Here is an 11,514-nt window from a genome sequence, read left to right as displayed (position 1 = left end):
TATGGCCGGTTTTACTACAAAACAAAAGGGTACAGGGATGCCATGTGATATTAAGAAAGATTATATTTGATTGTATCATTATTTAATAGTACATTCGTTAATTTATAATTTCACAAAAATTTTAAGCAAAAATATGATTGGCATATTTCAAAAAAAAAAAAGCAGATATTTTAAAAAGTAAAAAAAAAGTTTTAAAAGTAAAAAAGAGTGAAGTAAGAAGTTAAGATATTTGACTTAAAAAAGCTTCATACCAAAACTTTCAACATTGAATAAATCTCCAAACAATTTTTTTGCCAAAATTTTTTGAATTTACTTTTTATTGTACTCAAGCCTACTAAGAAACTAAGTTTCAGAAAACTATCTTCGGAACATTCGGACCCCTTGACATGGAATTACTTATATTTTATTCTTGATTTTATAGAAATTGATTTTTACAGAGTTGCCATGTAATTTAAAAAACTTATTAACTACTCTAAAATGTTCATTATAAATCGGTAATTATTCTACATGCGAAAAAGTACTAGACAGACATATGCCTACTTTTACGATAGGAATGTATTAAAGAGGGTTGCCAAATTACCTTAAATTCACCATTAATGAATTTGAGTGTTCTTAAATAAATGAGTTCAAAAATACTCGTATGTGTACTTGCGATTAAATGTAAGCGAGCTTTTGCCTTCAAATAATTTGCTTACAGGGTTGCCAAATTACTTTAAATTCCCAATTAGTAAATGTGAAGGTTCTTATATATATTAAATAAAAAATATTTGCACTGGCAAATAAGTTTTTGTCTGCTTTTGCCTTCAAATAATTTGCTCACAGGGTTGCCAAATGATTTTACATAATTAATAACAATTATAATAGTCAATAATTCCTTCTAAGCCTTCACTATAAATTAGCAATTATGCTACATGCGAAACATGATTAGAAAATCTATAGCTGCTTTTACGTACAGAGATGCCACAGGGACTTAAACAAATCACTAAATACTTGTAGTTTGGTGATTCCTCAATAATAACTATATCATTTAATTTATAACTGTGTTATAAGGCAAAAATACTGACGGATAATTTTATTTCTGATTTTTTGTAGAATAATATTGTACAGGGTTGACATATATGTTTAAATAAAAATTTATTTTTTCAAATAGTTATTTTATTTTTAAATTAAATTTTTATTAAATTTACATTTTCAAGCACATTGGCTTACACTTTTTAACACAAGGTTGCCAGATGGGTTTAAATAACTAATTGTTTATTCCGAAATGTTTATTATAAAGCAGTAATTATCCTAAAAGCAAAATATAAGCGGAAAATCAACGTCTCTTTTATATCAAAATAATACTATACAGGGTTGCCACATCAACTGAAATAAAGCCAATATTAGTTTGGTGCTTCTTAATTAATTAATTCATTCATTTGTTTAAAAATGTCAAAAACAACACTCTTTAATAATCATCAGAATTGTGTTGCACAGGATTGCCATATATGTTTAATTAGAAAATTTATTTCTATTATGAATGAGTAGTGTTACACATTTTAAATACTATCGAATAAACTTTGGCTTGTTCTTAATACGAACTAATATTGTATAGGGTTGCCATGACGTTTTGAACAATCGCGTGCCCTTAAAAATGCAATTAAGTAGATAGAATGGCTTAAATGTGTAGTCAACTGCAATATTTTTTTAAATTTTTTTTTTTAATTTTTTGCAAAGTGTTGCCATGTGATTTATTTCGCAAAATATTTGAGTAAATAACTTTTTTAGTCAATTACAATAACATCCAATGCTTCTTTTTAAAAATTGTATTACCTTATTCAAAGAGCGACTCTGAATAAACTTATCAGCGCCGCCATAAAATTTGACATTTTAAAAAATAAAATTGAGCATTTTTTAACATAGATGTTATATAAAAATTACTATGTGTACAGATACATACAAAAACAAAATGAAACAAAAAAAACAAAAACTACTGACACTTTGGGAAATAACCATACAAATAAAATTTGCCGTTTTATAATCATAAAAAAATCAGTTTCAGTGCCATAAAATCATTTATAATCTATCATTGATCCATCGAATAACCTAATACTACTTCCATTCCACTTTAAATTACGCGATGTACCCGCGTTCACCATTGCCCGTCCAGGCATTGAATACCTACAAAATTACGCGCGCCGTGGCAAACTTCACTGGTGTCAAATAGCGCGTTTCCATCGCACTCGCATGCATGCCTTGCATGATGGCTTCACGTTTTACATCTTAATGCGCTTTATCACTGCACCTTTTGTGCCTTTTATTTACACTGTGGTGTATAATTTCGGGCGCTTGCACCTTTCTGTACGCCAATCCACGCAAGAGTGTGTGTGAGTGCGGGTTAGTGCACGCCGTCCGTACGCTACCGATGTGAGCACACAATGCCTTTATTGCCTGCACCTCATGTCTGTTTGTGTGATTGGCTGTGTGTGTGTGTTTGCGTTTGTATGTTTGTATGTAAAGGCTGATTTTTTATGAGCTATAGGAAAGTTTTTCAAAAAAACACACGTAAAATGCATTTATTGAAATCGATAGTAAAGTCCATATAATTTAATGTTTGAAGATTATTTCATGCAAATATTGACCGCGACTGTGCTTCAAATGGTCCATCCGCTTAGTCCAATTTTGGCATACTCTTTCCAATGTTTCGGCCGGTATCTCACATATAAATACTTTGATGTTGTCTTCCAATGCGTTAATTGAAGCAATCTTGTCTGAATAGACATGAGCTTTAACATAGCCCCACAAAAAATAATCTAAAGGCGTTATATCGCACGATCTGGGTGGCCAATTGACAGGTCCCGAACGTGAAATAAAATGTTCACCGAACTCGCCTCTCAACAAGTCCATTGTTATGCGTGCTGTGTGGCATGTGGCCCCGTCTTGCTGAAACCACATGTCCTGCAAGTCAAGCTCTGGCATTTTGGGCAAAAAAAAGTTGGATATCATTTCACGGTAGCGCTCACCATTCACAGTTACGTTACGATTCGCAGCATCTTTGAAGAAGTACGGTCCAATGATACCTCCAGCCCATAAACCGCACCAAACTGTGACCTTTTCTGGATACATTGGTAGCTCTTGTAATTCTTCTGGCTGATCTTCACTCCAAAATCGACAATTCTGCTTATTTACGTACCCATTGATCAAAAAATGAGCTTCGTCGCTGAACACAATTTTCTACTTTCTTAGCAGAACACGCAACTTTATAATAAAATTCAATGATTTGCAAGCGTTGTTCGTTTGTAAGACGATTCATGGTTAAACTATAGACCAAACTGAAAATGTTTGTCAGTGAAACAAAACACGAAACGTGCGTCAGCTGTTTAAACCAACTGTTTAAAAAGATAATAGCTAAAAAATCACCCTTTAGTAGTACAACTGTACACATTGTTTGCAGCAGTTAATTAAGGATTTTGTGGAAAAGCATTTTATTTTCGCTCATTACAATTCTTTCCTTTTTTCACTACTTGGCTGCCAGTTCCCTCCTTTGTCACTTTTGTGGTCTGCTACTTTAAAAAAAAATATTGCACAAAACCATTTTATTTGACTCCTTTGTGTCCCAACTCTGTTACTTTTACTGGGTGGATGCAACGCGTTTAAGCATAATTTGCTGTTATCCGAGCACCGAAAGCGAGCGATTTATCCGTCGCTCGTCTGCTCCTTTTTCATGGTGGCTGCGGCTAATTACCTTGACGACAATCACTTAAGTGTGCAGAGGTAATAATAAGGTCACGGGAGACAAAGCTCACCAGGCGGTCTCGCACACACAGCGGGCGTTAACGTCAATAACTACATATGTATGCAATGCCAGCCTTTGAGCAACCAAAAACTATTAATTTATTTGTTGTAAATACTTTTAATTTCGGCAAATCTCATTTTACATGCAAAAGCTGAGGCAAGCCGCTTTGTGTGGCTTCTCGTGTTACACCACAGCGAAGCTAATAGGTAAATCACAATTTTCTTCACCTCTAATTATTATGCCTTAATGGTAATTTAGTGGTCATTGAAAACATTTTGAGGTTGCCGAGAAAAAATTATAGTTTGGAAAAATTTCTTATACTCATTGGTTCCGAGAAGAAGTCTGAAGTTTGAAAAAGCCTTTATTATTTTCCATGACGCAGTCTCGAAGCATCCAATTTTTATAGTGCATGGTGTGCATGTATTTTTACTTCTTCTCTTTCTAAACGGACTGATCGATTTTGAATGCGGTGAGCTGAATGTTCATTAGCCACAGTTGGATCTGCCAGGCGGTACTCTAGTGGATATATTTTTCGGTAGTAAAACTACATAGTTAAACTCTTATTCATAGTGAGATTTCAAGAGAAGAGAATAACTTTAGCACCTAAGAATAAATCTTTATTTTAATTTAGCGCACCCATAAAGAGGTATATTTGTGGAGAAACTAGATCCGCTAGGCCGTTGACAACGAAAACTGATGAAAACATCAATAAATTGAAAGAAAAGTTGATTAGTAACCGCAAATTAACCATCAGAGTATCAGAGAGCTGGCAGAGGACTTGAACTTTGCTTATGAATCCGTCCCTTTCCCATGTTGGCATCAGCAAAAAAATGATTTCGGCGGCTGAATCCGACCCAACATTCATCAAACACATCAACAATAGAGACGAGACGGGGGTACGCCACGCAATCTGGACATCAGGCGAGTGAGTGGAGAGCTCCAAGTGAACCAAAACAAAAAATCAACAAACCACGTCTTTTTCAGTTAAAAAGGAAGATGATGCGCACGGTTTTTATGAATTACAACAGAATTGTAGACCACGAATTTTTGCCAAAAGGCCAAACACTTAATAAGGCTTATTAATTGGGCGGTTTGAGACGTTTTATGGTTACGTGAAGCAATTTGCTAAAAAAGAAAGGATTTGTGGGAAAACAACTTCTGGTTTTGGCACATTAATAGGCCCCGGTCGCACAATACAATCATTATCCGTGAATTTTTGATCGAGAACGAAACAAACACCATCCAACAGACATCGAATTCACCTGATATTCGCTTCCTGCAATCTATTTCGGTATAAGTACGTTGCAGTTGATGGGGAGTGTGATCAATGCTCTCTGCACAAACTTTGCGACATTTGTATAGCATGAGGGGCTTATGTAAGAGAAGGTTAATGTTGTTGTCTAACATTACAGAAAACCCGTGCTTTTTGTTGAGTTTAACCTAACCTCAACTTCATCATTACTGAACTAAGAGTTTGACTTTACATTCAATATTACACTCAAACTCAATCTTACTATGAGCTGGCGAATACATTTTTCTCGAAGCATTAGAGCGTTCAGCATTACACTAAGGCAAAAATGGCTCTATAACAGCAGCTGTATTTTGACGCGTATAATTGCAGTTTTATTGTAGTCTTGATAATTTCATCCAAGGGCACGCTTTGAAGACCATCTGCAGGCTGAAACACAATTGGAATTGGTACGGCCTGTCTGGCATTGGGCAACAGAGAAGGCATGGACTTCGATCCAATGATCCTCTCTATGCCCCTTGACTCCATGCCATCAAGATTCGTACTTGAAAAGAGCAGTGTGGTGCTGCCAGAGGCTAATTGTAGTCAAACTCTGAAAATTAGCCCGGCAAACACTGTTTTCGCATTTTCACGGATGGCTCCAGCACCGAGCATGGTTCCAGCTCTGGTGTCCACGTGGAATCCAGCGGTACAAAACTACACTTTGCTCTTGGAAAGTACTCATCTGTTTTTTATGCGAAGCTGTATGCTGTTCAAGAAGCGATGAACTTTGTTGTGGAAAATAGATGGAGAGGCAGATCTATATGTGCCTCCAGCGACAACAAACCTTATATAGTACAGCCCTCCAACCACTTTAAGGGTAGTGGAGTACTGTAAATTCAGGTTGAACTATGTCGGTAGACATGATATCCTAATGCTAACATGGGTCCGGGCATACGTAGGCAACGCGGATAACGAGATCCCTGACTCTTTAGCTAGGATGGGCTCTGAGGTCAACTTCTTTGGCCCGAAGCCTGTATCCTTCCGCATTTTGAATCCGCTTTGCTGTAGTCCGTCTTTGCGAATGCATTGTTGCTTGGTCAAACCCTGGTCGACTGTGTCGGCTACAATAATAGCTGTTTTGATTCTTGACAAAGCCGTTGAGCCAAAAATGGGCATCATCTGGAAGGATATCTCCGAAATTCCATTTCGATATCAATGGAAATGTCCAGTTGAGCTCAGAAGGAGGTATATTTAACTTACCTACAAAGGCGCCTAAAAAGTCGATTGTTAATGACGTTCTGCTAATTTGACCTCATCATAATTGCACATATATGAATTCACGCCATAAACGAAAGCACCCTATTTGTGAATAGGAAGTTGAAAGCTACCAGGTACACGTTAAAGTGAAAAGCTCAACCTGAGTATGTGGCAACGTCGTATGATTGCATTATTATTATTATTATTGACATGTTCAGGTGTTACAATACATATAGGTATATGTACTAAGAACTTAGTCTATCTACAAAAGATTTCCACATATTCCGATTGCTGGCTAGGAATTTTAATTCATTGAATGGCTTTTTGGATTCCTGGTTAACGCATCTACGCCAAGTCATTTTGGGACGCCCTCTGTTTCTAGTGCCTTGCGGGTTCCATTGTAAGGCTGAGTAGACTATTTCATCGGGTTGTTTTCGGAGGGTGTGCCCGATCCATTTGTACTTTCTGTGCATTATTTCCTTTTCAATAGGTTTTTGGTTCGTCAGTTGCCACAGGCGAGGGTTAGATATAGTACGTGGCCACCAGATACCGATAATGCGTCGCAAGCATCTGTTTACGAATGCCTGTAGTTTTCTCGTTGAGTCTTGTTTCATGTGCCACGTTTCGCTGCCATACAGTAACACAGATTTTACGCAAGCATTAAATATACCGATTATAGTGCCTCTTTTAAGCGCTTTGTTAGACCACACTCGTGACATCCCAGCAAACGTGTTCGTCGCTATGGATATCCTACGCTGAATGTCAGCCGTTGTACCACCATCGGGGGTTAGGATGCTACCTAAATACTCAAATTTGTTTACATCGTCAACTTGTCCTCCGTCTATTTTAAACTCTGTGTTGTTGATTACGTTAATTCTCATAGACTTGGTCTTCTTTATATTAACTTGTAAGCCAAGTTTTAAGCAGTCTTTTGTTGTGTTGGAGAGTCTTGTTTGTAGTTCGTTATAAGAGTTACTAATTAGAACGACGTCGTCCGCATATGATAGGTCGCCAAGTTTTTGAGTCATTTTCCAGTTTATACCACATCGGTTATAAGTTTCGAAAGCTATGTCCAGTGCTGTTATGAAGAGTAAGGGAGAGAGTGCGCAGCCTTGCTTCACGCCTGATACAGTAGGGAAGGACTCGCTTAGTTGTTTTTCGTGCAACACTCGGCAGCATGAGCCGTCATACATGCATTTTATGATGTTAATTATTTTATCTGGGACACCTCTCGCAGATAGAGCAGACCAGATTATATCCCGCTTTAGGGAGTCGAACGCCTTTGCAAAATCGATAAATGCCAGGTAGAGTGGTGAGTTGTACTCAGCAGATTGTTCTATCAAGATTCGAAGAGATTGCATTACATAATCATTATTATTATTAGTAATTGAATAGCCATTTACTCTAATAACAGCAATACTAATTTCATGAATCCCCCCAATAAGTACTCCACATGAAATGGGATGTATTATGCACTAACCTGCTATTTGCGCTGCTGGCCATTCATAGGTAATGATTGCGCAAAGAGGCAGCCGAAAAAGAGAACACATAATAATTTCAACATGAAACAGAATTGTTAATCGAATAATGTGCTAAGCTGCTAACAAAACACAAAACTATATCAGCCGAAACTAATTTGATGAAAATACGGATTTGATGCTCATAGGAGTATGTGGCAGGTATTATATTCTCATAAATATGTAATTAAGTTCGCGTATTTAGTTAAGCAAAATATAAAGAGCCTGTTAGCAGGATTAATGAACTTGACGTGTGTTTACGTACATATGGACTTCTATACATATATATATTTGTATTTACATATGGTCATTTCCATTGTGACGGGTGTGACCGTGTAACTGACATTTTTCGTTATAATTTTATAATTTAAAACTGTTACTTAAATTAAAGGACACTAATCCCTGCCATGTGAATATTAAAGTTGTTTGATACCAAGTACATACTGAAAATGCATCATTTCCAACCATATCTGCCATTTGAAGACTGTGACGGGTGTGACCTTACATATTTTAGCTTTCAACAAAACTTTACTTTCATTGAAGTTTTTGTAAAATTTCCCAAAGAATGCGTATAGAAAAGTTGGAGAAGCACGTTGTTTGAAGTCTTTATGGTTGTAAGTCATACTTACTTTTCTAAAAAAATCATATTTTTCTTTAAAAAAAAAGCTTAAAAAAAGGGACGGGTGTGACCACTCTATGTGACGGTGTGACCTAGTATGAAAATTACAAAATTTTGCTGAACTAAAACTTTTTATTGAATCCAATTATGAATAAAAACACGCGAAATAACATTTCATTTTTTTATTCGCTATCATTGACATCACAATACTCTAGACCTGTATTTTTCAAGGAAATTTGTTTAAATTCAGATAAATATGAATAGGAAGCATATACAGAGACCGCATCTGCTCTTTTAAAGGCATGCATTTTTTGAAGGTTCTTTACCATTTTAACGCTTTCCCATCTTTCGTTTAAGAAAGAACTATTCCGATCGATGTCGTCTTTTGATGCGTAAAAAACATTGATCTTATTCAATTTGTGTTTTGCAACAAGATATTTGAAACATAAATACATTCTCTAGCTTTAATGGCTGACCATAATGCTCTTTTTACTGTTGCCCCTATACCATCTACTGCGCCTTTACCATGGCCTGTAGCGAAAAAATTCCATGCCACTTCTAACCCAAAAAAGTTGTACCTATTTTGAGATGCACAACCATCTGAAAAAATGTGTACAACTTTCAAATCAATCTTTTCCTTAAGGTCACTTGTAATCATTTTTAAGAATGCCCAATCACTGTGTTTGTTATGAGTTAAATCATCACTGATAATAGCGTAGGATTGTGTGGAAATACCGTCTTGATATCTAACCCAGGCGCATGCCAGGCGTAAAAATAGTCAATTGTTGATGCTTCCAATGTGCACTTTGTATTTCGCCTTGAAAAGTTTTCAGCGAAATCTACTTGCAGAACCACTTCGTTTTGGAATGGTATCGCTTTCCTGTCTTGGAAACATTGCGCTTGCATATTGTTGACATACCAATGTGTTTTAAATTGATCTAGATTTAATTGAAAAAGCTTGAAGAATTCTCCTACAGCTGCTTCCTTAGCAATTATATTCTTTTTTGATCTCTTGTTCTCTCTAAAACCAAATGCAGTTCATATTTTTCTTTATTGTTTTTAAGTTTTTTCCTTTGTTCTCGCTTTCTGGTTTTCGAATCCATTAAAAAACCAAACACTTCGAGTTTATGTGACGGGTATGACCAAGTATTTTATATTACTGAATTGCCAAAATGCGAGTAAAAAATTAGTAAAATGTCACCAAACTATTTACTACGCATACTTTGTTATCATTGCAAAGTATCAAGTGATTATAATGTACAGTACCAATTTAATTGAACTTTTTCAATTTTTAGTGGGAGGGGTGTGACCGAAAATTTTAAAGTTTTAAAAAATCGATAAAAATTTTATTTTACAATGTACCATGTCGAAACTTTGAAAGAATGGAAGCAATAGCATATTATATTCAAATATAACGGGGTTTTGTCAATAGTCATAAACAAAGAACAAGAAAATGTAAAATAAAGACACATCGTAAAAAGAATGTAAACTCACTTTTCAGTATAGGCGAAAGTCACAGTGTTGCCAAACTTATTAAACTTAAGGCAAAAATACAGTTTTTGATTTTCCCATATATATTATTCTCTGGCAGACATTATTTGACTGAATTTAACTGAAAACAACTGAATAAATTTTTTTCTGCATAGGGTGGAATTTTTTAGGTGGAATTTACCATATATACTTACATTTAGGTAGCTACAGAGCGGAATATAGTTGCTCACACATATATACTCATACATATTAACAAATAGTTTAATTGCAATTGAAGGTCTAAACAGTATTTTGGTACCCATATAATAATTTTACTGACTATAAATAAAGGAACTACGTTTCGAGTTAACGCCACAGTTCTCAAGTTAAACAGAGTAAAACAAATTTATAGGGGAGGGGGCCCAGTTGTGACGCGGGTTTGGAAAAAAATTAAATTTTTTTCCTCAGTTCCGGAAAATGAAAAATTAGAAGTTTAACATTTAAATATTAACCAAACGCAACTTTTTTCCAAAGAAAGTATGTTTATTTGAGTTACTCAAAAAATTTTGGAACAAATTTATTGAGGATAACTTTTTTTACTGATACGACCCATAAATATTAATTTAATAATTGAAAACAAATACTTCATACTTTTTTATGTCTTGAAATTAAGCAAAGGGCTCTAATAAGAAACACCAGAATATGGCTGTAAAATAGCTTTTGCCAGTTTTGAATCAGCTTTCTATGCAGGTGGTGTTGAACTATCCGGTCCTGGAGTGGTTGTTTCCACACCGAAGTCACACAATGGTCCTCGAGTCTTTGGTGGCAAATCTACTCCAAACCATGGAATTCCCTTTAGCCCAGGAGGTGGTCCTCGAGTCTTTGGTGGCAAATCTATTTCAAACCATGGAATTCCCTTTAGCCCAGGAGGTGGTCCTGTAGCAATTTGTGTCAAATCCAATTCAACTAAGTCTGGTGGAGCTAACCCAATGGCACTTGGAAATCTGCCGAGGAGTGTAATTACTGTAAAAGAAAATTATTTATAAATATATTTTGCATATTTCACTCGATTTCTTAAAAGTCGTATAAAGTGGCAAACCCTACCTCCAATCAGCAAAGCGAAATATTGAAAAATCTTACACATTTTGTAACACACGATTGCTGGTATACAATTTAGAACTGTATGAAAAAGTTCCACAATACGGGGTTTATATAGTAAACTCGGTCTAAACAACTGAGGTAATTATTTTTATCGGAGAAATGTGCGGCGTGAGTTTTGAACGTGCATATCGTGCGAACCATTAAAATGAACACATAAAATATGGAATATTCCTCAGAACATACGTGGGTTGGCACTCAAATTTTGAGGTAGACAAGTAAAAATAAAATGTATAATGGGAAATGCAAACATAAAACCCACGAAATGTCAAATGACCACCTTAAAACTTCAGTTCACCCACACAGTATTGATTTTTTCCGAAACGACAAGCGATTTTGGTTGACCTTCACGAAAATCATTGATTTCAGAAAAACAGCCAGGTACGGTGGTTCGATATGGCGCTTCAAAGCACGTTCATGCGCTGGTTTGATCCACCTTCAAAGTCATAGAAAATCATCATTCGAGAATTTTCATGAGTTAATTGCA

The 11,514-nt window shown here is 35.7% G+C and overlaps 1 protein-coding gene across 1 annotated transcript; it reads right to left on the bottom strand.

Annotated features, from left to right (window-relative positions):
• Positions 1 to 10,424: 10,424 nt before the first annotated feature.
• On the bottom strand, positions 10,425 to 11,065 carry LOC128856705 (uncharacterized). Its single transcript, XM_054092019.1, has 2 exons — positions 10,974 to 11,065; positions 10,425 to 10,892 (listed from the first exon to the last, which is right to left on the bottom strand). Exons 1-2 carry the CDS (start codon positions 11,011 to 11,013, stop codon positions 10,612 to 10,614), a joined length of 321 nt encoding a protein of 106 aa, XP_053947994.1. The 5' UTR covers positions 11,014 to 11,065; the 3' UTR covers positions 10,425 to 10,611.
• Between the last annotated feature and the right edge of the window lie 449 nt (positions 11,066 to 11,514).

This window comes from Anastrepha ludens, chromosome 3, assembly GCF_028408465.1.
Source record: "Anastrepha ludens isolate Willacy chromosome 3, idAnaLude1.1, whole genome shotgun sequence".
In the NCBI taxonomy this organism is placed as follows: Eukaryota; Metazoa; Arthropoda; class Insecta; order Diptera; family Tephritidae; genus Anastrepha; species Anastrepha ludens.
This window is presented reverse-complemented; position numbering and strand designations above follow the sequence as displayed.